This window comes from Balaenoptera ricei, chromosome 9 (assembly GCF_028023285.1).
Source record: "Balaenoptera ricei isolate mBalRic1 chromosome 9, mBalRic1.hap2, whole genome shotgun sequence".
NCBI classification, from domain to species: Eukaryota; Metazoa; Chordata; class Mammalia; order Artiodactyla; family Balaenopteridae; genus Balaenoptera; species Balaenoptera ricei.
Window position 1 is genome coordinate 112,729,083 of NC_082647.1, and position 27,775 is coordinate 112,756,857.

The 27,775-nt window shown below is 35.4% G+C and overlaps 1 protein-coding gene across 2 annotated transcripts in view; it reads left to right on the forward strand.

Moving 5' to 3' along the window:
• The window catches only part of ZPBP (zona pellucida binding protein), a 93,387-nt gene that overhangs the window by 4,386 nt on the left and 61,226 nt on the right, over positions 1-27,775 (forward strand). For both annotated transcript variants that reach the window (XR_009504901.1, XM_059932917.1), the window contains exons 3-5: positions 7,045-7,170; positions 14,823-14,972; positions 26,510-26,728. Coding sequence is in view for 1 of the 2 variants with exons in the window: in XM_059932917.1 (XP_059788900.1) it covers positions 7,045-7,170; positions 14,823-14,972; positions 26,510-26,728 (495 nt within the window). In the remaining variant the exon portion in view is untranslated. The remainder of the gene's footprint in view (positions 1-7,044; positions 7,171-14,822; positions 14,973-26,509; positions 26,729-27,775) is intronic.

Here is a 27,775-nt window from a genome sequence, read left to right on the forward strand (position 1 = left end):
AGTAACATGAGGCTTAGCATCTACAACTTTTTTTGTATATATATATTTTTAATAGAGGTAAATTCACATGCCTCAAAATTCCTTCTGTAAAGTATACAATCGAGTAGTTTTTAGTATATTGACCAGGTTCTGAATCCATCAGCACTATGTAATTCCATAACATTTTCATCACTCTAAAAAGAAACACTGTACCCATTAAGCAATCACACTCTAGCCCCTGGAAAGCACTAATCTACTTTCTGTCTCCATGAATTTGCCCATTCTGGACATTTCATATAAGTGGAATCATACACTATGTGGTGTTTTGTGTGTGGCTTCTTTCACTTTGTATGATGTTTTCAAGGTTCATTTATGTTACAGAATGTATCATTCATTTTTATGGCTGAATAATATTCCATTGAATGGATATACTACAATTGTGTATCCATCAATTGATGGATACTTAGGAATTTTCCACTTTTTGGCTATTTTGAATAGTGCTGTTATGAACATTTCTGGACAAGTTTCTGTGTGAACATACGTTTTCAGTATACCTAGGAGTAAAATTGGTGGGATATATGGTAACTCTATGTTTAACATTTTGAGGAACTGCCAAACAATTTTTCAAAGAACCTGAACTATTGTACTTTGACACCAGAAATTTATGAGGACTCAAATTTCCCAACATCCATATTAACATTTATTATTGTCCATCTTTTAAAATTTTAGCCATCCTAGTGTATGTGAAGTGGATTCTCATTGTGCTTTTTATTTGCATTTTCCTAATGACTAATGATGTGGAACCTCTTTTCATGTGTTTATTGACCATTTGGATGTCTTCTTTACAGAAACGCCTGTTCAAGTTCTTTACCCAATTTTTAATTTGGCTGTCTTTTATATTACTGAGATGGAAGAGTTTTGTTTTTGTTTTTTTAAATATGTTCTGGATACTAGACCCTTATCAGATGTTGGATTTGCAAATATTTTCTTCTGTTCTAGGATTGTGTTTTCATTTTGTGATAGTGTTCTTTAAAGCACACCTTTTAAACTTTGATAAAGTCTGATTTCTGTTTTTTCTTTTGTACTGGTGCTTTAGGAGTCATGTATCAGAAGTGATTGCTTAATCAGCAGCCACAAAGTGTTACTCCTACATTTTTTAAAAAGAATTTCATAGTTTTAGTGCTTACATTTACATCTTTGATCCATTTTGAATTAATTTTTGCATATGGTATGCAGTAGGGATCAAACTTCATTCTTTTGCATGTGGATATCCACTTGTTCCAGCATCATTTGTTTAAGAAACTTTTCCTTCTCTATCGAATGTCTTGGTGTTCTTGCTGAAGAGCAGTTTGCCATAGATGTATGAGTTTTCTTTATGGACTCTAAATTCTATTCCTTTGATATATATGTCTTTCCTTACACTAGTACCACACTGTCTTGATTGCTGTTGCTTTATAATAAGTTTTGAAATTATCAAGTGTGAGTACTTCAAATTTGCTCTTTTTCAAGATTGTTTTGGCTACTCTGGGTCCTTTGAAATTTCGTGTTATTCTAGAATCAGCTTTGTCAATTTTTGGAATAAAAGCCCATTGGGATTTTTATAGGGATTGTAGTGAATCTGTTGATCAATTTTGGGAGTATTACCAACTTAACACTCTACAGTCTTCCAATTCTTAAACATGGAGTGTCTCTTCATTTATTTAGGTGTTCTTTATTTTCCCTCAATGATGTTTTACAGTTTTCAGTGTATGAGTCTTCTTGTACTACTTTTGTTAAATGTATCCCTAAATATTTTATTCTTTTTGTTGCTACTGTAAATAGAATGTTTTTATCAATTTAGTGTTTGGATTTCTCATTGCTACTGTATAGAAATACAATTGAGATTTGCAAATGGATATTATATCCTGTCATCCTGCCAAATCATTTATAGCTCTAATTTTTTAAATGGGGGGTAGGGGGAGTTATTCCTTAAAATTTCCTATATATAATATCATGTCATCTGCAAATGGAGGTAGTTTTATTTCTTCTTTTATAGTCTGCCTATTTTTCCTTGCTAGTTGCTCCAGGTAGAACCTCCAGTTCAATATTGATGTTAACAGATATCTTTGTTTTGTTCCTGACCTTGGGGGCCTGGGAAAGATTTCAGTTTTCACTATTAAGTATTATGTTAGCTGTGAATTTTTGTAGATGCCCTTTGTCAGATTAAGAGAGTTCCCTTCTGTTCCTAGTTTGTTGAGTGCTTTTATTGTGAAAGGGTATTGGATTTTGTCAAATGATTTTTCTGCATATATTGAGAGGATCAGTGGTTTTTGTCCATTATTCTATTGATATGATAAGGTATTACATTGATTGATTTTTGTATTTTGAACTAGCCTTGCATTTCTGGAATGAATCTGAGTTGATTGTGATGTATAATCCTTTTTCATGTTGCTGGATTTGGTTGCTAGTATTTTGAAGATTATCATGTACGTTTTCATAAGGAAAAGTGGTCTGTAGATTTCTTGTGTTGTCTTTGTCAGATTTTGGTTTTAGGGCAATAGTGGCTTCGTAAAGTGATTTGGAGTGTGTTCCCTCCTCTTCTGTTTTTTGGAAGTTTGTGAAGTACTGTTAATTCTACTTGTTTGGTAGTATTCACAAGTGAATTCAACTGGTGCTGGGCTTTTCCTTGTGGGAAGTTTTTTTTATTATTCAATCACTTTACTTGTTTTAGGTCTATTCAAACTTTCTATTTCATTATGGTTTCTGATGAGAAGTAAGCTAATTTTATTGAGGACCATATTATGTCATGAGTTGCTTCTCTCTTGCTGCTTTCAAGATTCTTTGTTTCTGGATTTTCACAGTTGATTATGATGTGCCTAAGGTGTGGATCTCTTGGAAGGTATCCTAGTTTGAGTTCATTGGGCTTGTTTGATGTGTGGATTCATGTTTTTCATCAATTTTGGGAAGTTTTTGCTATTATTCCTTCAAATATTCTTTCTGGCTCTTTCTCTCCACTCTTCCATGGGTCTTTTATGCATATACTGGCATGCTTGATGGTTTCCCAAAGGTCTCTGAGTACTGTTGATTTATCTTCACTTATCTTTCTATTTTTCTTTTTCTCAGATTGGATAAATCCCACATTGATGTAACGTAAAGTTTGCTGATTCTTTCTTGTGTCTGTTGAGATCTGCTATTGATTCTTTACTGTGAATTTTCATTTGTTATTGTACTTTTTAATCTGGAATTTCTCTTTGGATCTTTTTTTATAATTTCTATCCCTTTATTGATAGTTTCTATTTGGAGAGACATCATTTTCATACTCTTTTAGTACTTTAGGCATGATGTTCTTTGCTCATATTTAAAATAACTGATTTAAAGTCTTTGTCCAGTAACTCCAAAATTTGGCTTTCCTCAGGGACAGTTTCTATTAGTTGCTTTTTTTGCTGCCTGTGACTATACTTTCTTGGTTTTTTGCATGACTCATATTTTTGGTTGAAAACTGGACTTTGTAGGGAATATTATGTAGTACTCTGGAAATCAGATTCTTCCCCCTTTCTATGTATTTATGTAGTTGCTTTTTGTTGTACAGGCATACTCAGAGATATTGCAGGTTCAGTTACAGGCCATCACAATAAAGTGAGTATCACAATAAAGTAAGGCACATGAATTTTTTTGGTTTCCCAGTGCCTATAAAAGTTATGTTTACATTGTACTGCAGTCTATTAAGTGTGCAAAGGCATTTGATTAAAAACCAATGTATGTACCTTAATTAAAAAATACTTTATTGCTAAAACATGCTAACCACCATCTGAAACTCAGGATTGCTACAAACCACTGATGGTAAAAAATGCAAAATCTGTGAGGTACAGTAAAGTGAAGTGCAGTAAAATGAGGTATTCCTGTAGCATTTGTTTAGTGACTTTTCTGAACTAATTCTTTTTAAATTCTGTATTCTTTGTCATGTGTGGCCACTGAAGTCTTTGCTTAGTTAGCTTAGTTAGGCTAATGGTTCAACAGAGGTTTCATTAAACACCTGAACCAGTTAGTCTCCTAGTATTTTCTGAGAATCCTTGTGAGCTTGTCATGGCTTACCTTAAACATTTAGCCAGGCAGTTGACAATTCCACCATATCGTTCACTTTCTGCTGTACAGAGGCTCAATTTCAGCCAGAGGTGAGAACTTTAAGGCCTCTCATTCTTTACTGAGCATGCCCAGTCTTGGCCATGTGGCCTACTCTGTGCATGCACATGCCCTTCTATTTATTTTCCTAGGAATGTGTGAGAAGTTTTCAAAGCTCCCATTGACATGTCATTACCCAGCTTTTCCTCTTAAGCTTTTGGTTAAGCTGATGTTTACTCCCACTGCTTCAGGCATTTACAAAGTTAAGTGGCAAGCTCTAGTTATTTTTGACAAGGACTCTTGGGGAAAAGGCTTTTTACAGTGGGTGTGCTCCAAGTTAAGTCATGTAAAGATAGCTTTGTGCATGGTGTCTTCCAGGACACTGCCAGAAAGGTGAAATAATGACAGTTCTCTGGGAAGGAGGCACTGAAGTCCATCTAACCCCATCTGCCCCTCTAGTGGCTGCCAGGCTGCTCGTTCTAATGGGAATACAGCAACTTAAAGTGCTACAAGCTCACTGTTTTTACCAGGTGTATTTGCTAGGGCTACCATAACAAATTACCACAGACCTGGCAGGTTAAACAACAGAAATGTGTTGTCTCACAGTTTTGGAGGATAGAAGTCCAATCATGGAGGCTTGGGTGGGTCCTTCTAGGGCAGTAGGGCAAGGACCTGCTCCAGTTCTCCTTTCTTGGCTTGGAGATGGCCATCTTCTCCCTGTATCTCTTCACATTGTTTTCCTCTGTGTTTGTCTGTGTGTCCAAATTTCCCCTTTTTATAAGGACCCCAGTCATATTGGATTTGGGCCTACCCTGATGACCTCATTTTAACTTGGTTACTTCTATAAAAACTCTATCTCCAAATAAGTTCACTTTCTGGGGAACTGGGAATTAGGACTTAAACATATGACTTTAGGGAGAAGCATAATTCAGGCCATGACACCGAGATTCAGTTGTTTTTCCTGAGTACATTTTTCGTGGTTGCTGCAAGTCTTTGATTAATTTCCAGAGTTCTGAAAATGTTGATTCTAACAATATGTGCCATTTGCTTATTACCTTTATGAAGGGGATGATTTTTGGAGTTCTTTACTCTGCCATTTTCACTGATATCACAACTTTTATCACAGCTTTTGTTTTAAAACTACAGCTTTTAAACCTAAATTATAAAACAGTCATATATAACTAACCTCCCTTTTTATTAGATGTGCTTAAATTTATCCTTAAAATGAATTAACATTTCAGTTAAGAAAAACAACTGAATCTCAGTGTGATGTACTGAATCATGCTTCTCCCTAAAATCATATGTTTGAGTCCTAATCCTCAGTTCCCCAGAAAGTGAACTTATTTGGAGACAGCGTCTTTATAGAAGTAATCAAGTTAAAATGAGGTCATTAGGGTAGACCCAAATCCAATATGACTGGTGCCCTTATAAAAGGGCCAGTAAGTCGTGCTGAGGAATGACACGTTAATACAATAAGCATTTATTAAAAGTAGAAAAAAGAAGAAACATTTAAACTGAGGTGAGTAGGAAATAAAATAAGAGGAGAAATTAATGAAAGAGACCAGAGAAGAATAATAGATTGAATGGAACCAAAAGCTGCCTTTGGAGCAATTAGTAGACAGAGTTTTGGTAATTGTTTCACAAGAGAATAATGAAAGTACAGAAATATTATGAATAAATTAAGATATGGTGAGATTTAAAAATCAGAACTTAGTATTCTGAATAATTTAATAAACTTATAGTGAATAACTCTACTAAAATATAAGTTTCTAAAACAGACTTGATTAAATTACTTAGTAAACTAATAATTAAATTCTCCAGATTGTTAATTAGACATTTGTTTTGCTGCTTCCTCCCTTGCCAAAAAATAAGTACCAGGCTATATAGTTTCCAAGAACAAAAACACTTTACATATTCTTTCAGAGAAAATTTATGGAAGGAAATCTGCCTAATTCATTTTATGTGGCTATTATAATCTTAGATGCCTAACTTAATAGTGCTAAACACTAAATAACAAATTTGTACTGAAATTGGAAGAAGACAAAGGATAATATAAGAAAATTATATATAGTTACATTTATGAATATAGGTGCAAGTGTCCCAGGAAAACAAATTACCAAGAATTGAGGGGAACTTTCTGAACCTAAGTAAGAGTAGCTATCTAAAAGCTACATTCAATAAACATGATGTTGTATGGTGAAAGTTTAGAGACAGTTTCTTTAAAGTTAAGGAGAATTTTGATTCTCATAGAAACAATTTTTATTTTACTGGAACACAAAAATCTTAGTATATGGTTGATTAGTGAAGTGTTGCCATGGGATTACTGAGAAGTTGCTAGAAGCTTTTCTAAAAGCTTCCTTATGAGTAAATGCAAAACAATTGAACCTTTACTGTGTTCCTTTTGTATCTCCTAGAGAATACTATTTTTGCTTGCTTAATGAGCAGTGCTCTAAATTTTAAAGCAATTGGGAAAAATGCTTAATAATTAAAATCAATCAAAGCACATATTTGTCAATTTTTTAATCACATTACAATTTTAAAATTCAGTACACTGTGTTACATCATTGTGAGTAATGTATTGTTCCCTAATCTAAACAAATGTATCTTGTCAGTTTCTTTCAGGTTTGGTGTCTTTGCAAAACAGATGAAGTATAGATATAGAATTATCTTAATACTTTGTAATTAAAATAATTTTATGAGAACAAAGTAAGTTGGTATATGAACTCTGAATAAAAAGACCAATGCATAATGCTGGGATTAAGATACACTCGCAAACACAAATAAAATAAGTGTATGTTTTTGAAAGTTAGTTATATGGAATGCAATGAAATTTAGTTCTTACCAAGCAATAGCAATAATCCAAAGAAAACTTCTGAAAACATGTAACCCAGACTACAAAAATGTAAGCCATTATAGATCGTGAACGAACATAAAATATTATTGGAACATTTTAATATTTATTTTCAGTGAAAGTATATGTTATGCTCCATCAGAAGAGTCCACACGTGTTATGTGTAACCCAACGACTGCGGAATTCCGAACTCATAGACCCATCATTCCAGTGGCATGGGCCGAAAGGAAAAATCATTTCAGGTGGGCTTCTGTTTCAGTTGTTATAATTAAAAATGACATGTATGAAATGTACTCAGAACAAAAAGAATATTTGTATCTCATATACATTTATGTATTAGCTCACTTCTTTTTCTTGCGATTTCTTTTTGGAGTAAGAATCTAACAATGTAGATGGCGTGACCATTTTTTACAGATCTTAATTTGGGATAGAGACACACTGGATGATTAAACTGGAGAATTCTCTAAACATCCATATTTCAAAAATTTTCCTTTTTTATTGTAAAATTCATAAAATCATTTTGGTTACCTCAGTTAGATTTTTGTTAGCAAAGTATGTATGAAGAAGCAAATATGATTCTGGCTTTTGTTAAAAATACAAATGAGCACTTTGAGCTCTAGGTTTAAAACTATGGTTTTGTTTGTTTTATATAGCCCCACATAGGGGCAACTTGAGACTTTATTAGTAGTTACGATTTTATGTTTTTTATCTTATATTTCACTCTGATTAAAATCCTGACCAGACAGTATGGAATATATTTTAACTTAACCTAAATATTAATATTCATTTTGAAAAAAATGACTAAATTTAACATTCAGTATTTTACTATGAAAAACATGCTCTTAAATATACTGCATGGTTTGGTGGTAGCTGTGTAATAATATGTTACTGATGCTGTGCTTACAAAAGAGGAAGTTTAGTCCTTGGGTACTCATCCAGAGGAGAAGATGGACTTGAGACACATCTGAATAGTAGCCTTACAGTTTTCAGATTTTTGAGAAAACAAGGTCTTATTCTCATGAAGGTACATTTTTCCACATAGAGATTACTATTGCTATGATTAATTTGATCAACATTTTCTCCATTCAGCTTCTTATTTTGTTATTTTGAAATGCCCATCTTACTTGTATTCTGATATCTCATTTGCTAAAAGTTGATTTGTTTTTGCAGTGTAGTTTAAAAAATATCAATCAGCTTAGCTGTTTTTGTTTTCAGCCTTGCTGAAAATTCAGATAATGAGTTTTCATCCTTAATATCTGTTCAAGGAAGTACCTTTTGCATACCTTCTGTGGAAGTTTTTCTTTATTGCTCTATTCACCATGTTTTCTTTCTCTTTCTTTTCCTTCCCTCCCTCCCTTCCTCCTTCCTTCCCTCCTTTCCTTCCTTCCTTCTTCTCCTTTTTTTCCCTTATTGGTGTTTTGAGATAGTGCTTGTGGATGAAAACCTACAGGTTTATTTTGTAGACCTGGATGGAGGAAAGCAGTATATTCATACAAAGACTTGCTGAAGAAACATTTACAAGAAATATTTATTTTTAAATATGTTTTAATTCATATTTTATATAGTTGAACAATCTAAGTTGTACATTGTTATAATATTTATGTTGATTCTAAAATAGCTCAAGGCTTCAAGAGTTACTTCACTCTTTAGGTTGGGTGGTGCGTCTCCAAAGCAAGTTACTCGGCTCTAGGTGAGCGACTACCTGTTGGCTGCCGTTGGGCCCAGCTTTGCAGGAGGTGCACCGAGCAGCGCGACCTCTGCCTGGCTGCAGTCCTAGAGTGCAGGAGGGGGTCAGCAGAGGTCAGGGACAGAGGTCCTGAGAGGCTAGGCAGTTAATATAAATCAGCGAAGGGGGCCAGGAGTAAAGGTATCCAACATTGAAAATAAAATCAGTCTTTATTTTTATTGCTTTCTAATAGCAAATAATATAATGCAAGCATGTATATTAAATATATTTTACATTTGTTATTAAAACTCTGTGAGTTCAAAAATAGAAGCATTTAAGTATTGATTTGTTGTGTTATAATTTGTTACTCCTTTGATGTGAAAATTGAGATGTGAAATGTGCTCTTCTCTAAGATGCCAGGCCAGGTCTTGCAGCTTGTATTGCAAAGTATAATATGTAAGTGAATTTTGAATCCTTTAACTAGAAGTGACATTTTATATTACTCACTTTCATAATGGAAAACAGATGTTCAAAAACATAACTGTTTCCAGGTAAGGATAAAATCATATAGATGCAATGGTTTTGTATTTATAAAGACTATTCTCAGAAAATCCTGGTATTCTGACGTCATGATTACAGTTGTGTTTTCAGTGCAGTGTCACATCATAGTTCGCTGTCTGCCAGCTTTAAAGCTCAGTACTATCACTGTAATTGCAGAGAGACGTGGAAAATGTCTAATTTTATTAAAGCTTGAAAAACAGAGAAGCTTTTGGACTCTAAGTTAAACTACACTGTACTTTTGTTATCTTTTATGGCTATTCCAGAGATAGTTCCCCTGCAGTTGAACCAAAGAAACATGTAGTTACGTACTTGCGCCTCCCTTTGGAGAGAAGCATCCAGGTTGTTTAGATGTTGTACAGTGTGCGGACCAAGTCTTAGACTTGCTGGGCTCTCTTCCTGTCACCCCCACTGCCGCCCTCTTCTGTCTGTCTCTCTTCCAACGTTTTTGGTTTACAAAGGTAAAGCATTTATTGCAGCAAGCCCTGTACCTCTTACTTCAACCCTAATACCATTCTGATGAATTAGCTCTTTTTGGTGTGTGGACTTTCCCACTTTTTTAAATGTTCACACAAACCTGTATAAGCACACACACACACACACACAAACACACACGTTGAGCTTTACCCTGTAACTGTATCCTTATTATGTTTTTTTAAAAAATGAGATCATAGATTATATCTTACTCTACCTTAATATTTTTATTATGAAACATCTGATAAATACAAATCTGTATAACAGATATGTAAGTTGTGAAACATAATAAAACAGACATCCTTGAGCTTGCTATAGAAGCCAAGATATACCATTATCATGACTGTTGAACCTTCTAACGTTGAAAAATCCCATTCTTCTGTCCCCAGCCCCTCTTAGGTAAACATTATCCTGAACTTTTACAATATTATTCCTTAGCTTTTCTTTATGCATTTACTACGTGTATGAATACACACGCACAAATACATACATATATCTATGTACGTGTGTATTCATACACGTAGTAAATGCACATATTTAAATATATATAAATATAGATATACATGTATGGATATATTCTGCAAGCATATTTTTACTTTAGTGTTTTTATTTTGAATTTTATAAAAATAATCAACATGTGTACTTTTATCATAAAGCAGATTCTGTTCTAAGCAATTTACACATATTAATCATTTAAGTTTCACAACAGCTCTTTGCAGTAAGTACAGTCATTTTTCTCCCTTTTATATGTGGAAAACAGAGGCGTTGAGAGAACAAGGTACTTTTCTGAAGTCAGGTGCCTTTGAAGTCTGGCTTCAGGGTTCACAGATAATAATCTAAATGAGGTAGGACTAGGATTTTCCCTTCTCACCATTTTGTGACTTTTTGTAGTTTGTGTCTTTCAAGGAATTTGTCCAGCTTAGATATTTTTCAACTTGTCGAATTAATGTGCATAGTTTGTGATATTTTCTTGTTATCTTTTTAATATATCCAGGATCTCTATGATGAGCTCTCGTTCACTCCTGGTATTGGATGTGTCTTTTCTCTTTCATTTTGGTCTCTCTGGCTACAGGGTTAACAATTTTATCAGTCATTTCAAGGGACCAGCTTTTGAGTTATTTTTCTCTGGTATTTTTCTGTTTTCAGTTTCATTGATTTCTGACTTTATTATTTCCTTTCTGTTTGCTTTGGGTAAAGTTTGCTTATCTTTTTCTTTTGCTGGTTGTAGAATTCTGGATTGGCAGTTTTTTTCTTCCAACATTCCAAAGATGGCATTCTGTATTCTTTTTGCTTGCATAGTTTCTCGTGAGAAGGCTGCTATAAAATAGTCCTTGTCCGTCTGTGGGCAGTGTGCCATATTTTTCTGATTAATTTCAAGATTTTTTCTTTCCCTTTCCCTTTCAGTGATTTGAATACTAAATGCATGTTTTTTTGGTTATTTGTATTATTCTGCTTGGTGTTCTATAAGCTTCTTGGATCTGTAGTTTTGGTTTGTCATTAATTTTTGAAAATTGTCAGCCATTATACCTTCCAGTTTTTCTTCTGCTTCATCCTGTCTCTCTGCTCCTTCTCAGATTTCTATCACCCTTATGTAACCCTGTTTGAAATTGTTCCATAGCTCCTGGATTCATTCTTCTTGGTGTTGTTTTGCTTTTGTTGTTGTTGCTTTTTCTCTTTGGGTAAATTTCTTTTGATCTATCTTCAAGTCATTGATTCTTTTCTTAGCTGTGTCAAGCCTCTTTATGAGCTCATTGAAGGAAGACTTCATCTGTGTTACTGTGTTCTTTTTTTATAGTTTTTGTTTTTTTGGTTTGGTTTTAGTTCTAACATTTGCATTTGATTATTTCTTATGGTTTCAGACTCTGCTGAAATCACCTATCTGATCTTGCATGCTTTCTACATTTTCCATTAAATTATTTAATACATTATTCATCGTTATTTTAAACTAACTGATACTTCTGACATCTGCGTCATTGCTTGGTATTTTGGAAATGTGCCATTTCTTACCTTTCTGTATGCTTCTTAGTTTTTTAAGAACATCTTGAATAAGATAGTAAATATTGAGATAATTATTTTTATATTTGAGATGAACACTTTTAAAAATATTATTAAACCTTTAATATTGGGAGTTTGTGTTAAACTAGTCAGGAATTGTCTGGCTTTGATATTGGTTATTGCTGTGGTTACTGAAAACTTATTTTTCTCCAGTGTCTCATCTTTGGCTTTGGTTTCTCCTTTTTTGCTTTCTCTAGAGAGAATATTTCTTGCAGCTCTCCTAGCTTGATTTCACTGCATTTTTCTAGACTCTTATTAGTGATGGGCAGTTGGGAGAGAGGGGCAGTCTCTAGTGTTCTGATTCAGCATTAGTCTTTGGCAGGTGTGGTGTCACTGGATCTTGTGGGTGTGGCCTTTAGAAGTGTTTTAGCGTGTCTGCTGGTTTTAGTGTTGGCCTAGTACTTCTTGCTGACTTCCTCAAGAATGAGTTTTTTTCTTCCTGTTTCCTTCCCTAGTGGTAACATGTTTCCACAGTGCCCTCAGTGACCATTTTTGTTTCTTCTCCCTTGTAAGTTAAAGCATTGCTCCTCACCAGGAGGTAGGAGAAATGGGCAAGGGTGGAGTTTTGGCAGGGCTGCCGGCCCCCTCCTCTAGCCAGTACCCTGTGCCGGCCCCCTCCTCTAGCCAGTACCCTGTGGGAATCTTGCTCAGGGTTCCCCTGATCTTCCCTTGAACACCCAGAGGTTTTCATGAAGGTAGAGCCTGTAAGAGGGTGCAGCTGCCTTTGCGCTCCCACTGCCCCCATCCGTGGTCCTCGGAGGCGTCACATGCTCACGCTGGACAACACTTGGCTTTCAGCAATTCATTGAAAACTTTCAGCCAGATGTTCTCAGACCGTTGAAGCAAATGCTTAGGTCTAGGTTCTACCTGCAGGCCCTGTTCATTCCTGGTTTTCAGGGTTACTGGTGGCCCTACCTGCTTCATTTGTTTGATGGGTTCAAGAAAATTTCTTGGTTGACAGTTCGTCTGTCTTTTTCCTTATTGTTGTATGATGTTGTTGCTCTTATAGTCACTCCACATCTGAGTAGAAACCAAAAGTATAAACCTGTTTTTAAAAATAAGTTGTAATGACATGGTGCTTAAATTTTGCCATATAATTTTAGAGCTCTAAGGCATGTGCTTCTAGAAATCTAATCCAACTCTGAATTTTTAGATGATCAAGCTGAGTTCTAGAGAAAGAAGTCCTGACTTCAGTTTAATTATTTATTGACAATCTGCTGTTGTATGAGTTCTTATAGTGATATCTTATAGTGATATCCCTTGGCATCCTGAAATTCCCATTTAAACTTAGTTTTGTAAAAGTCTGTTTGTTAAGTGGTATTTGTTAAGTGTGTTCTTCTCTTGGCTATGAAATCGTCTGGGTATCTTTTCAAAGTGTGCTACTTTTAAATTTTTTAAAATAAGAAGGTAGCCAGAGAGTGTTTTCTTACAAATTGTATGATACTAGATTTTCTGGCTGTCATAATATTTAACATTGTAGTAGGCATTCAAATATATATTAATACATTTATTAATGCTTCTGGTTTGGGAAATTTTATTTCAAATTTTTGCCAGGGAATGCATAGCTTCATTGCTGACATGATATTCTAAAATTTCTTTACAATTTGTGGGCACCTTTTATCTTATTACTATGATGTATCTGTTTGTGTCTGCTGAAATATATGTATAGCAAACACTTGAAAACCTCTTAATCTGTTCGAAAAAAGAGACAACATGTTATGATAAATATGTACTCTTTCATCAAAAGATATTCATGAAGAAATAGGCAGTACAACAGAGATGTATTCTAAATTTATATCACATTTTTCAGCTTCATCCAGGATATAGAAATGGGAATTCTCAAGGCATAATGCTCTATGTAAATCCCTTGAGGGTGGGTATATCCATCTATTCATTTCTCCTTCAGTATCTGAAACAGGGCTTTGCATGTGCTAGAAACTCAACAAATTGTTAGTGAAAAAATTAATAATGAAAATTTCTTCACTGAGAACATTCATCTTTTGTCTTATTTTGAAGCAATAAATTTCTTCAAAATAAATTTCAACTTGACAGTTATAGGCAATAAATTATTTTCCTAAAATAGAAAAAGATGAGTATTTATTAAGGTATGTTTTCAATTCTAATGAATAGTTTATTAAATTATTGAGTGAGTTTTAATATTTAATAATTTTTTTCTAATGCAAACCCATGGTTATGAACTTTGAGAGTAACCATTTTTAATTGCTTAATGATTTATAGCTTTTTCAAGTACTTTAACATTCCTTGTATTTGTTATTCAAAAACAATTCTATGAGATATATTATCATATATTATGATTCTTTCTTGTGCAAATGAAGGAGCTAGACTTCAGAAAGACTAAGTGATTATCCCCGGTTACACAGTTTATGAGAAAGAAAGGCACACCTCAGAACCAAGTCCTAACCCTCTAAATCAGGCTTCTTTCCCGTTACACAACATGGCTCTCTCCCAGTGTGCTACTTAAGGGATGCTGAAGTGACAAGGGACCTTACGTCCAAGTTCTGACCCCCAGCACTGGAGTTCTGATTGTGCGACTTCGGGTGTCAAGTGATCCAGTCTCCTGTTTTCTTTCTTCTGCAACCCTCATGGTTGTAATCCAAATTTTGCCAAGTACCTTGTGTAATGACAACAAATCCCTAGGTGTTCGTGATTACATTGAGTTAGCCTTTGTTCTGGACACACTGTTTTATCCCTTTCATGTACATTTTTTATGCTTAATGAGAGCATAACTCGTCAATAAAGTATTTATATGCATGTATACAAATATAATTACTTGACAGTATGTATAAATGTATACTATATTATATGTATAGGAGTACCGATCGTGCCATCTCAGTGCGACAAGCAGATCGGGAGCACGTCATGTACGTGTGACTGTTAGTCTCTTACCACGTAGGCAGCCACACACTTGATGAACTCTGGTTAGTGAAATTCTGACACTAACAAGTTCATCCTGGCACCCACTGTCAAGAACCACCGGACACAAGGACTATGTCCCCGACTCCTTCAATGATTCTGTAGGTAAATTTGGATGGTTTTTCTCTGTTTAGAAAATATTTCGTTATTTTATCTCAATCTCATGTAATTTAAGCTACTGATCACTGTATCTCATTCCTCTATTAGAAAACAGCACTGCACAAGTGACCTCCACAGGAAGCCTTGTATTCCAGAACTTCGAGGAGAGCATGAGTGGGGTTTACACGTGTTTTCTGGAGTATAAACCTACTGTGGAAGAAGTCGTTAAAAATCTCCAACTGAAATATATTGTATATGGTAAGAAGGGATTTTAGTTGTATTTTAACATTTCTTAATGTTTTCAAATATTTACATATTTTAACAGGTTTTTTTAAAGGGATTTTGTTATTTTTTACTCTCTCTTAAAGAAAAATTTCTGCCTGCCTATATTTTGTGAAGTGCTTTGTTGTAAGGGGTTAGTGGTAAGGGAAGATCTTTTTTCTTCAGGGGAATGTTGACATGTACAGATCAATTTAAGACAGTGCATAGAAACAGGATGGTATGGAAATCATGTTTTCAGAGAATGAGCATGATATTGTACTCCATACTGCTTTTAAATTCTGAGTATCCTCTTGATGGTGCACTGCCGTCCCCGTGAACAAGAGCATGAATTGCCACTGTATTAAAACCCCTTTCCAAAAGCAGCTTGATCTGTTGAGGTCTGAGACTGGAGACGTGAGTTGGTCGTGGAGTGGCCAGGAGAACAGCCTGAGTGAAAGTTCCATCTCACGGCTGGGACCCACGCATGGAGACAAAGTCAGGGTCCTCAAGGATGTCCGTGTCTCACCTCCAGAGCTTCTGAATATGTTACCCTACGGTAGCAGGTTTTGCAGGTGTAATTAAGATCTTGAGAAGGGGAGACTCTCCTGAATTACTAGCGTGGGCCCAGTGCAGTCACAGGGGTCCTTAAAGAGGAAGGCAGGACAGCCAAAGGCAAAAAAAGGAGATGTGGCAGTGAAAGGAGAGGGTGGGGTAGGGGCCACAAGCCAAGGACGTGGCAGGTCTCTGGAGCCTGGCACTTCCAGAGTGAATGTATCTTGATTCCAGCCTTGCAAGACTCACCTTGGACGTCTGATCTCCACAACTGTGAGATACTACATTTGTGTTATTTTAAGCCACGAGGTTTGTGGCTTAAGAAGTTAATATACCATTGGAAGCAATAGGAAGCTCATGCAGCATTGTTTTCACAGCTGGGATGCAGAACAAATGGCAGAGTTATTAATGGTTTCCTGATCATTTTTATACACTAAAAAACGGTGTTCCATGTATCCAAAGAAAGACACAATTTTCATGAGAAATTATATTAACTTTGTTAGGCAAATAATTTGTTTAAACTTTGTAATCAGTCACACTTCATTTTTGTTACATAGTTTTTCCTGTAATATATGATATGTGTTATTTCGTATAGTTTATATAGTTTATAACAGATATACTTTGAAATCTCTCATAAGGGTATATTCACATAAGCTAACAAGTGTAACAGTGCCTAAAATGAATGCTGGTATATAGTAATGAAAATGGTAGCTAATATTTACCAAGCATTTATGCTGTGTTTTTATGTGTAATTATAACAATAACAGCAAAACACATATATTGCTTATTTTTGCAAGGCTTTTTGTTGAAGTGCTTTATTTATATTCAACTTATTTAATCCTCACAACAAACCCGCACAGTAGGTACTGCAATTTTCTGTGTTGTCGAGATGAGGAGACTGCAGCACCGAGTGGGTTAGGTGACCTGCCCAAGGCCACACAGTTAGAATGTGGGACTCAGATTTGAATCTAGGGATTCTCATTCTAGAGTTAGTATTTTTATCTCTCTTGATATCCTGCTGTGCCCCACTGTTATACCAGTGGCAGCAGGATGACACATCATTTAATAAACTGATTTTGGAGACCTGCTATTTTTGTGCTTAAAAAAATCATGTAAGTCATTCTGTTTCACTCTAAGGATCCACTTTAGTCTTTCCAATGCCACATGGTATTCCAGATTTTGCTTGCACATTCCTCAGTTGATGATCGTTTCATGTGTTTCAGATTTTCCCTGCCTCAAACAGCAGTGCGTGGAACCTTGAAATAAGTCCTTCAGTCTCTTCCTCCCTGAGTCCCTCTGTGCGTGTCTCTCTGTGTATGGGTCCCTCGCTCATTGATCTGTGTGTAAACACACACACACTAGTATTCTTGTATTATAGATGTTAAATTGTTAGTATTTCACTGAGGTGATTCTGTAAGGTAGTATCTTCTACAGGGTTTTCACAGTGTTATTTTGATAATTCTGCTAGTTGCCCTGCAAAGAGTGTACAGTTTGTATCCCCGCCACAGTACACGAGAACCTCATTACCTAAAATGCCCTTAGTATACTGTATCTTGAATTGTTGCCAATGTAATAGGTTAATAATGGTATTTCATGGCTTTAATGTTTATTTTTTGGTCATCGATGAGGTTTTTTGAGTTTTGCTATTTGCGTGGGCTGTGAACAAAAGTTTTGCTTTTGTTGCTTTTACTTTTGGTGTTCGATTAAAAAATTTATCTCTAAGACAGTAAGTCAGAGAGCTTACTGCCTGTGTTTTCTGCTAGAAGTTTTATGGTTTCGGGTCTTACATTCAAGTCTTTAATCAATTTTGAGTTGATTTTTGTGCATGGTGTAAGACAGTGGTTACATTCTTTTGCATGTGGCTGGCCAGTTTTCCCAACACCATTTACTGAAGAGACTGTCGATTCCACATTGTATATTTTTGGCTCCTTTGTTATAAACTAATTGACCATATATGTATGGGTTTATTTCTGGGCTCTCTGTCTGTTACATTGATCTGTGTGTCTGGTTGTATGCTAATACCACATTGTGCTAATTACTGTAGCTTTGTAATATAGCTTGAAATCAGGGAGCATGATGCCTCCAGCTTTGTTCTTTTTTCTCAAGATTGCTTTGGCTATTTGTGGTCTTTTGTGGTTCCATACAAATTTCTGATAGTTTTATTTCTGTGAAAAATGCCATTGGAATTTTGATAGTGATTGCATTGGAGCTGTAGATTGCTTTATGTAGTATTTAACATTTTAACAATATTAATTCTTCCAATCCATGAGCACAGAATATCTTTCCATTTATTTGTTTCTTCTTCAATTTCTTTTCTTAATGTCTTGTAGTTTTCAGTATTTTTACAGAGCCAGAGTTTTCAATTCAATGAAGTCTGATTTATCAAATTTGCTTATTAGTCATGCTTTTGTTGTCAAGTCTAAGAATTCTTTGCCTAGGCATAGGCAAAGATTTTCTCCTCTTTTGTGATAGTTTTGCTTAACATGATGCACTTTCAGTTAATTTTTGTGTAAGGTGTGAGGTTTAATAATTTTCATTAGGATATCCAATTGCTCCAGCATGATTTCTTGAAGTGTTTTTGTAGCTTTGTCAACAGTAAGTTGAGAATATTTGTGTGGGTCTATTTCTCGGTTTTCTAATTTCTTCCATTGATCTATGGGGTTTGTTCCTCTGCCAGTGCCACTGTGTGGATCACTGTAACTATGTAGAAACCCTCAGTACCAGGTAGAGTGATTCCTTCCACTATTCTTTATCAAAATGTTTTTCTTTTTTAGGGCCCACCCCTTTCCTTATATATTTTAGAATAATCCTATACGTATCTACAGTGTATGCTGCTGGAATTTTGATGGGAATTGCATTCAATCTATAGATAAATTTGGGTAATGTTTGCCATCTCTCTCTGTCTTTCTTTTTGGCCATGCTGTGAGGCATGTGAGATCTTAGTTCCCTGACCAGGGATCGAACCTGTGCCCCCTGCAGTGGAAGCACTAACCACTGGACTGCCCGGGAATTCCCTCTTTCATCTCTATATACATGCTTTCTTAAGTGTATACCTAAGTATGTTATTTTGGGCTTTTTTTGCACAATTGTAGATGATGTTAGATTTCCAATTTTGGATTCCACGTTTATTGCTAATATATAGAAAAAACGATTTATAAAAAATAAGAAAAAAAACCACTTTGCTCATCCATAAGAAGCAACTCCTCATTTATTCAAGTTTTATCATGAGATTGCAGCAATTCAGTCACATATTCAAGTTCTACTTATAATTCTGTGAAGATACTGAAATATGATACAAAGACACAAAGTGAGCAAATGCTGCAGAAAAAAATGGCACTGATAGACTTGCTTAACACAGGGTTGCCACAAACCTTCAATTTGTAAAAAATGCAATATCTGCTAAGCACAATAATGTGGAGCACAACAAAATGAGACTTTGTTAATTTGAGTCCTCTCATTTTTTCTTGGTCACTCTAGCTAAAGATTTATAAATTTTGTTGATATCTTCAAATAACTATGTTTTTGTTTAATTGATTCTGTTGTTTTTCTATTTTCTATATCATTTATCTCTGCTCTAATTTTTATTATTTCTTTCCCTCTTCTTGATTTAAGGTTAGTTTTCTCTTTCTTTCCTAGTGTCATAAGGTAAAAGTTTCAATTATTGATTAGAGATCACATTATATTTTATATATATATAATTTTGTATATATAATTTCCCACAACGTACTGCTTTAGCTGCATTCCATAGGTTTTTTTTTAAAATTTATATCAAGTTTTTTTTTTCTAACTTCTCTTTTGATTTCTTCTTTGACACATTGGTTACTTAGAATTATGTTGTTTAATTTCCACACATTTGTGAGTTTTTCAAATTTTTTCTGTTACTCTAATTTTATTACATTGTAGTCAGAGAAAATACTTTGTATTATTTCAGTCCTTTAAAATTTATTGTGATTTGTGGCTTAAAATAGTCTCCATCCTTGAGAATGTGCCAGAGCACTTGAGAAGAATGTATATTCTGCTGCTGCCAGGTGGAGAGGTCTGTAGATGTCTTTTAGGTATATTTGGTTTCGGCATTACTCAAGTCTTCTGTTTCCTTGTTGATCTTCTGCCTAGTTGTTTCATTCATTATTGGAAGTCTCCAAGCAATATTTTGAATTGTTTTTATCATTATTTAATGATATAATGATTATCATATAATCAAAATGATTATTTCTTTTATCATTTCTGTCAGTTTTTACTTCATTTTGGTGCTTTGTTCTTACGTGTGTGTATGTTTATAATTGTTCTCTCTTCCTGATAGGTTGTCTTTTTTTATTATAAAAAAATGTTACCCTTTAGCTATAGTAGCATTTTTTGTTTGTTTTAAAGTTTACTTTGCCTGATAATTGAATAGCCATTCCTATTGTCTTGTGATTGCTGTATACAGGATGTATTATTTTGCACCCCATCACTTTCAGTCTATTTGTATCTTTGCATGTAAAGTGTGTCTCATGTAGACACTAAATAGTTTATTGCTTTTTAAATCCAGTTTCATAGTCTCTGCCTTTTGATTAGATAATTTAATCCATTCACATTTAATGTTATTATTTGTATAAGTGGATATACTCTATCATTTTATTTTATGTTTCACTGTCTTGTGTGTTCCTCTCTTTCTCATTGTCTTGTGAATTAAGTGAATATTTTCTAATGTAGCATTTTAATTACTTTAATGATTTTTTACTATATATTTTTGAGTCATTTCCTTATTGATTGCTCTAGAAGTTACCACATATATCTTAACCTATCAGAATCAGCTTGACATCTTTACAAACTTAATTCTAGTGAGATATAGAAACCTTAGTCTTATGTAGATCTATTCCTTTTCCATGCTTTTTGTGGTATTAATATTATACATATTACACCTGTAAATGTTACAAAACTAACAATACATTTTTATAATTATTATTTTGTGTAACTTTATGTATTTCAGAGAAGCTGAAATTAGGAGAGCAAGTGTATATTTATAGATTTTGTTACATTAGCCTTCTTGTTTATCATTTTTTATTTTCTTTAATTGTTTGCATTTTTTCAAGTTTCCATCTGTAGTCATTTCCTTAGTCTAGTACAGCTTTGCTCCCACACACCTCCATTGTGCTTCTATTGGAAAATATATATTTATGTTTGGTCCCAGTGATGCATCATATACAAATTCTTTTATACAATTGCTTTTTAAATCAGTAAAGAGGAAAGAAAGTAGAAGAAATATGCACTTATTCTGTCTATATAATTACATAATTTACTGGAGTGCTTTGTTTTTTTGTGTGGATTCAGATTATTGACTGAGGTCATGTTCTTTCAGTCTTGTTAGAAAACAAAATTCAAGAAAATTTGAAGATCTAATTAGCTTTATTAGGCAATTCATGAATCGGGGAGCATCCCATCTAGCAACTAGAAGGTGGCTCTCAGGGGTTGTATGAAACTGGAGTTTTTGTAGGCAGGAGGATGGATCAAGGGAGCTATTAGCAAAAGAAAAGAAAGGATTATTTTTAGACTAGGCCCTCTTTTTTTGAGGGTGTGGGGAAGGGAGTGGCAGAGGTTTTGGTTTTATCATGCAGGTTGCTTCTTCTTCCTCTGGGGACTGGAGGAGGCCTGTGTGATAGATTACCTTACTGTTAGACTAGAAAATTCCAGACTGGTTGATTAGGATTACATTTCTGGGAGAGGTTGAAACTGCCATTAGATTAAATATTAAGTGTAGTTTTGGTATCTTGGGGTTTAGCACATGTGACATAATTTTGGGCCTGTGGTTTTCTTTTTAACAGTCTGAAAAACTTTTAGCTGATTCGTTATTCTGTCAGATCAGATCTACTGTTGAGCTTCTTATTGTGTTTTTCCTTTCAGTGTTCTTACTTTTTACCTACAGAATTTCCACGTGATTCTTTTTTTTATAATTTTTTATAGATAGTTTCTATTTGATGTGACATTATTAAAATACCTCCCTTCATTAATCATGATTTTCTTTTGTTATTTTAACACATTTATAATGAATGCTTTGAAGTCTTTAGTTTTTAATATTTATCTTTAAAAGTGACCACATCTGGTCACTCTTAAACAGGCAATTTCTGCTTCCTAGTTTTTTCCAGTGTATGGGTTATACTTTCCTGTTTCATTGCATGTCTCATAAATTTGTTTGGAAACTGGACTTTTTAGATAATGTATTCTAGCAACTCTGGGTAGTGGTCCACTTCCTTCCCCCACCCTCCAGATTTGTCATAATTTTATCCTGTTTATTTGTTTAGCAACTGGCTAGATTATTTCAGTGAGGTTCACTCCCCCTACCACCATAGTGTGAGGCCTCCAAAGTCTGTCCTAGGAAGGTGCACCTTGGGTGTACCCATAGAGGTTTCATGTATCTGTTGTTTTCAACAATGCCCTGAGGCATAAATTCCTCTAAAACCGATCCAGTTCAGTTTGGGTTCCCCAGGTCTGTTTGAGATTTGTTCTGACCTCAGGATTGCTCCTTCCAGCTGACTCCTCCTGTGTTGCTCTCTGACAACTAGGCTGCCTACAGTTTCGCCTTCTCCCAGTTGTCTTTCCCCATATTGCCAGTGTTTTTGGAAGCGCCCTGAGGTTTGAGCTTCCCCCAGTTTATCACAAGGACGTCAGTTCCTTTGAGAAGAGATTCTGAGCTCTTGGTTCTACGGCCTGCTGCTCATCCCCGGCGGATTCTCTGAGCCACCGCGCTGGGGCTGGGGCTGGGGACAGTGGTGTGCTTCTCTGTGAGTGACACACTGCTTTAGGAACTTGGCACCTGTTGCAGGGGGTAGCAGCAGCAGCCCTGGGTCTCCACAGCATGTTTCTCCTGGTGTGGACACTTCACATGATGAGCTGGACAAGGCTGATGGGCTCCCATTGTTTTCAGAATTGCTGCAGCCAGGTTAGAGCCTCCGTCTCACAAAGTGGGGATGGTGGAAGGAGGGAGCCTTCACCCCTCAGCTGTACTCACCCACAACTTCCTTTAGCACCAGGTAGCTCTGGTCTGCATGGGAAAGGCTGACCTCCTGTCCCTTCCTGGGGAGAGGGAGCCTTGTGCCCTTGTCTGCCCCAGTCTGGAATGGAGTTTCCATCTAGCTTGGATTTTGTTGACTCCTTCATGATCTCTAAAAACCTTTCCTCTTAACTATTTATTCCTGGAATACCAATTAAACATATTTGTTAGGGCTCCTTAATTTATCATCCATATCTTTTCACTTGTCTTTCATATATACACATCTTTAAATGTGTTTTAGGTACCATTGTCCAATTTATCAAACCTCTCTTCAGCGATGTGAAGTCTGCAAGTTTAGATAGTCTATTCACTTTCTGTTTTAACTTTGGTGCCGTTTTTCTATTTCAATGACTATACTTTCCATCCCCAGTATTTCCAATTGGATCTTTTTCTTTAAAATCTCCACTTGTTCTTTAGTCATATGTACTGGTTTTTGTTTTATAATTTCCTATTCTTAATTTATTACTTTCCTTAATATTTTGAGGTATATATTTCTTTTATTTTTAAATTTTCATAATATGTATGAAAACTTGTTTGTACCCATATCCCTCACAAAAATAGGTGTTATTGCTCTTTTATTTGCATAGGGGTATAAAATGTTATGCCACTGTTGTGATTGCATTTTCCTTAGTACTAGTATCTCTGAGCATCTTTTTCTGTGCTTATTATTCCTTTTGAGATTTTCTATTCATATTTTTTGCCTGTTTTACTAAGTTATTGTGTTCTTGCCAATTTCTAGTAAGTTCAAATACTCTAACCCTGAGTATAGATCAGTAGTTTTCAAATAGTAATCTATGGACTCCTTGGAGTCCCTGAGTCCCTTTCAAGGGGTCAGTAAGGTGAAAACTGTTTTTGTATTTATACAATGATATTATTTACTGTTTTAACTGTGTTGAGATTTACAGTTGCAGTGGGTAAACTACTGTGGAACAGTCATCCACAATTACCTGAAAAAGCTGTTAAAATGTTTCTTTCTAACCAACTACATATCTCTATGAGGCAATAAACCAACACATCATATGTCATTGAATGAACAAGCAAGTATAAGAATCCAGCTGACTTCTATTAAGCAGACCTTAAGAGCTTTTCAAAATATAAAACAGTACTACTGTTCTCACTGATTCTTTTTGAAAAGTGTTATTGTACCTAAAAGTGTTTTTTTATGTTACTGCCTGATGAGTTTTTATCATTTTAAAATGAATTAATAAACATTTAAAAAGTTTTTCAGTTTGAATTTTTTGTATCATAAATATTGGTAGATATATCCTACATAAAAGTTCTTTGGTGGTCCTTAGTGATTTTTAAGAATGTAAAGAGATCCGGAGACCAAAACTTTTGAGAACAGCTCCTGTAGATGTTTATGCCATTTTTTTTTATCATTCTCATTTTTCTAGAGCCGTATATGTCTTTTTTCTTTTAAAGCTTCTGATTTTCATATGAGGATTTTATTTTTTAAACTGTTGCAGGGATTCCCTGCAAGGACTTGGGGGACTCAGCAGAGTTGTACTCAAGGCTAAGGTGAAGGATACACAGTAGGAATGGCAGGGGGAAAGTCATGGGCAGAGCCAGGTGAGATCCACGTACGGGACTGCTGTGCTGTCCTTCCTGCGTGAGGTCGCACTGAGCCCCTTCCTTTCCTTAGTGTGAAAATCCAGTAACCCCTGTGCCGGCTCAGCACCCAGGCGCTGACTGGGAGCTAGTCATGAAGGCTCCCTCTGCCTGACAACGACAGAAGTCCCAAACTCCCAGAGGTGCAGGGTTCAGTTCCTCAGGTGGGGAAACAGTTTTATCATATGGGGAGCAATGCCTGTCCGTGTAGGGAAATACTTACCATCCAGGGGCCAATCCTGTAGGCAGCCTCAGCCTGCTGTGTTCTCTTTTATACAACTTGTTAATAACTCTTTTACAAGTGGATCCTGAGTTGCTGTGTGTGTAAATGTGTACTTCTCCCAGAGATAAGAAGCTGTCTTCAGAAGAGAACACTTTTGATACAGTTTTTGAGGGTATTTTGAAGATATTGTGGCTTATATTCAGATTTCTTTCTATCAAAGGTAATAGCATGATACATGCCGGATTTCTGGAAGGAAAAAGGAGTTCTTTTTTAGCCCGTGAACCAGACGAGTGCTTGCTCTGTCTGCAGTCCTTGCTGTGAGCCTTGCTGCACTTCCAGGTCCATCTGATAAGGTTCACTCTTCTACGTGGTGCTTGTGTGTATCACATCACACGGCTTTGATGTGATCAGTCATGATATAATCAATATAAATCAGTCATTTATCATATGGGAATGTATGTATCAGTAAATGCATGATATTGATAGATTTTTAAGATTTATGTCTCAATGTGACATTGTTTTTCAGTTTTCTTATTCACAGTTTCATGGACCTTTTTGGTGTGGTGACACAGATCTTTCTTCAGCTTACAGAGTGTTTTCCCTGTTTGTCCCCTGATTAACTTCTCCTTTGTCTGCTCTGTTCTTTCCTGGAACTCCTTCACTTTGACATAGGATATCTGGGATCTCTCTTCCTTTTCTCTTCCTTTGCTCTTGTCATTTTGTTTCTAATTTTGATCTATGCTATGTGAGAATTTCATTATTTCATCTCCAAACATATATTTTTAACCTTGTTTTCATTTATTACTTCAATTAATTTTTAAATTTCAGTATTTGTATTTAAAATTTTTTTCCAGGATGCTTTTCATATTTACCATCACTTCTCTTCTACAATAGCTTTATAATAGTTTTATGGATATATTTTCTATCTTTACTAGTTAGAATTTTAAAAACTTATTTCTAAATGCTTCCTACATTAATTTTCTTTTATGTTATTTTCCCTTGCTTTTTCATTTTCATGGTTTTCTTTAGTGCTTTTGGATTTCCCCAGATTTAGTTAGGAGAATCTGTGGTTTTCATTCATGTTTGTAAATGAATTAGAAGCTGTCTGGTCTCAACCTTGAATACAAAGGCTTATAGTAGCTTGGTCTGTGCACTCAATTTTGGCTTAAATGAGCAGGTGGGAAAGTGGACCGTGGTGGCTGTCACTTTAGTGTGAGTGGAGAGTGTCTCCTCAGCAGGCCCCTTGATTAACAGAAGTAGCAACAGAGCTCCCTGTCTTAGAAGGTAAACTTTTCTGATTTCTAGTACCATGGATTTATCATTTTTATATTTCTTGTGTCATTTCAGTGAGATTTTGAAATGGATAGAAAAAAAAACCCTAATCTCAGTTTCAGGTGTTATAATTGAACTCAATAAAGCTTATAGATGAGTTAGAAACATACTTTTTTTTTTTGCCTATTGTTGGCAATTATATGACTCTCTTTTCTTCGAAGACGAATATTTAAACTTAGGGAAGTCTCATACCTAAGTTTGAGGCAGCATGACATGGTGGTTAAGGGCACAGACTCTGGGCTGGGCTCCTCAGCTAGAGTCTCAGTTTTGATAGCACAAGCATTAGGCATGTGACATAGTATCCCTCAATACATGCTGGATGTGAAGATTATACCAATCTTTAATAATCTTAGGAGATTTAAATGAGTTTCTATTTGTAAAGTGCCTATAACAGCATTTGTCACTTAGTAGCTGCTAGATAAGTGCTTGTTAAATTAAAATGATGTATATATGGCTGTATATAAAAACATACACAGTTCACCTTTGAACAACATGAGTTTGAACTGTGTGGGTCCATTATACATGGATGTTTTCAGTAGCAAATACTACAGTACCACACGATCCACATCCACACATGCAGAACCCTGGATTCAGAGGAACATGGGTAAGGAGGGCTGACTATAAATTGTACATGGATTTTCACCTGGGGGTGTGGTTGGTGTTCCTAACCCTAACCCTGCGTTGTTCAAGGGTCCAATGTATTCCAAGTACTGATTTCTCTTGAACAGCTGAAATATATCTGAATTGCTTAAATAACCATTGCTGTACTGTTCTCTGTTTAATTTTTTGCAGCTTATCGTGAGCCGCAGTATTATTACCAGTTCACAGCTCGATATCATGCAGCTCCCTGCAATAGTGTCTATAATGTTTCTTTTGAGAAGAAACTTCTTCAGATTTTAAGCAAATTGGTTCTTGACCTTTCATGTCAAGTTTTCTTACTTAAGTCTGAATGCCATCGTGTTAAAATGCAAAGAGCTGGTTTGCAAAATGAATTGTTTTTTACATTTTCAGGTAAGTATATGCAGTTCTCTAAAGAAAACAAAGTTAGCATGTAAAACTAATCTTAGAGACGTGAGTTAGTAGAGGCATTTTTAGAATGTAAATGCTATAGATATGAATGTTTCATATTCTTTACTTTCACTTCTTAGTTCTAATAGTCCCCAAATACATTTCTGCTGATTCATGTACTTAATGAAGAGTTTGGATTCCCAAATAACTTAAACATTGCTATGATAATTTACTATAGAATGGAATTTAGTATGAGGAATATCTATCATGATATTTAGCTACAAAGATTTAATTTGTAAAAGCGTGTAATTATATAATAAGCTAGGTTAACAGTTTAGACCAGAGGGACTGTTCTAACAGCTTAGGTTGCTTTTCCTAACAATGCAGAGCAAAAGCCCAGTGTATTCTGGAAAACCAAGAATTGGACTTAATATCTGAAGACTTTAGATTTATAAAGGGGCTGTTTATGAATGAGCATTTAGGAATACCCATGCATGTGTTCTTAATGGGTCCCAGTGGCGAGAGGACCCCCTCCACTTTTCATCTCAAATGGTATGTTGCTGTCTCCTTTCTTTCTTCTTTACCCCCTGTCCTTGATTCCTCTGCTGTCAGTGTTTGATTACACTTACTCATTTCTCTGATATCCCCTCTCTCTTTCTTGGCCATCTAGGATTGAATGTTTAGATACAAGTGAGAGGTGCGAAGCTTTCAGAGAAAAGAATAAGAGGTGCTCAACCCCATTTTCACTATCTTTTATCTTCCTTACTTCTTTTCTCTTCTCCAGAAAAACTTTTGAGAGTTTTTCTCCAGCCCCTGAGGCAAATTATGAAAGATAGGCTGAGTCTTTCTTTAGCTCATCAAAGACCCACTGTTAGCATTCATAAGAGTTATGGGGTCTTTGTACCGGGTGTATTGAATAGGTGCTATTAATAGGCATTTAATAGTCTTGAGAAAACCTGAAAGTGTACTTGAACCCATAAGAGAAGAGAGATGATTTTCGATAGAAATGAGTTCACTGTGGGCTTAATTTGCATTTCTGTAATGACTCAT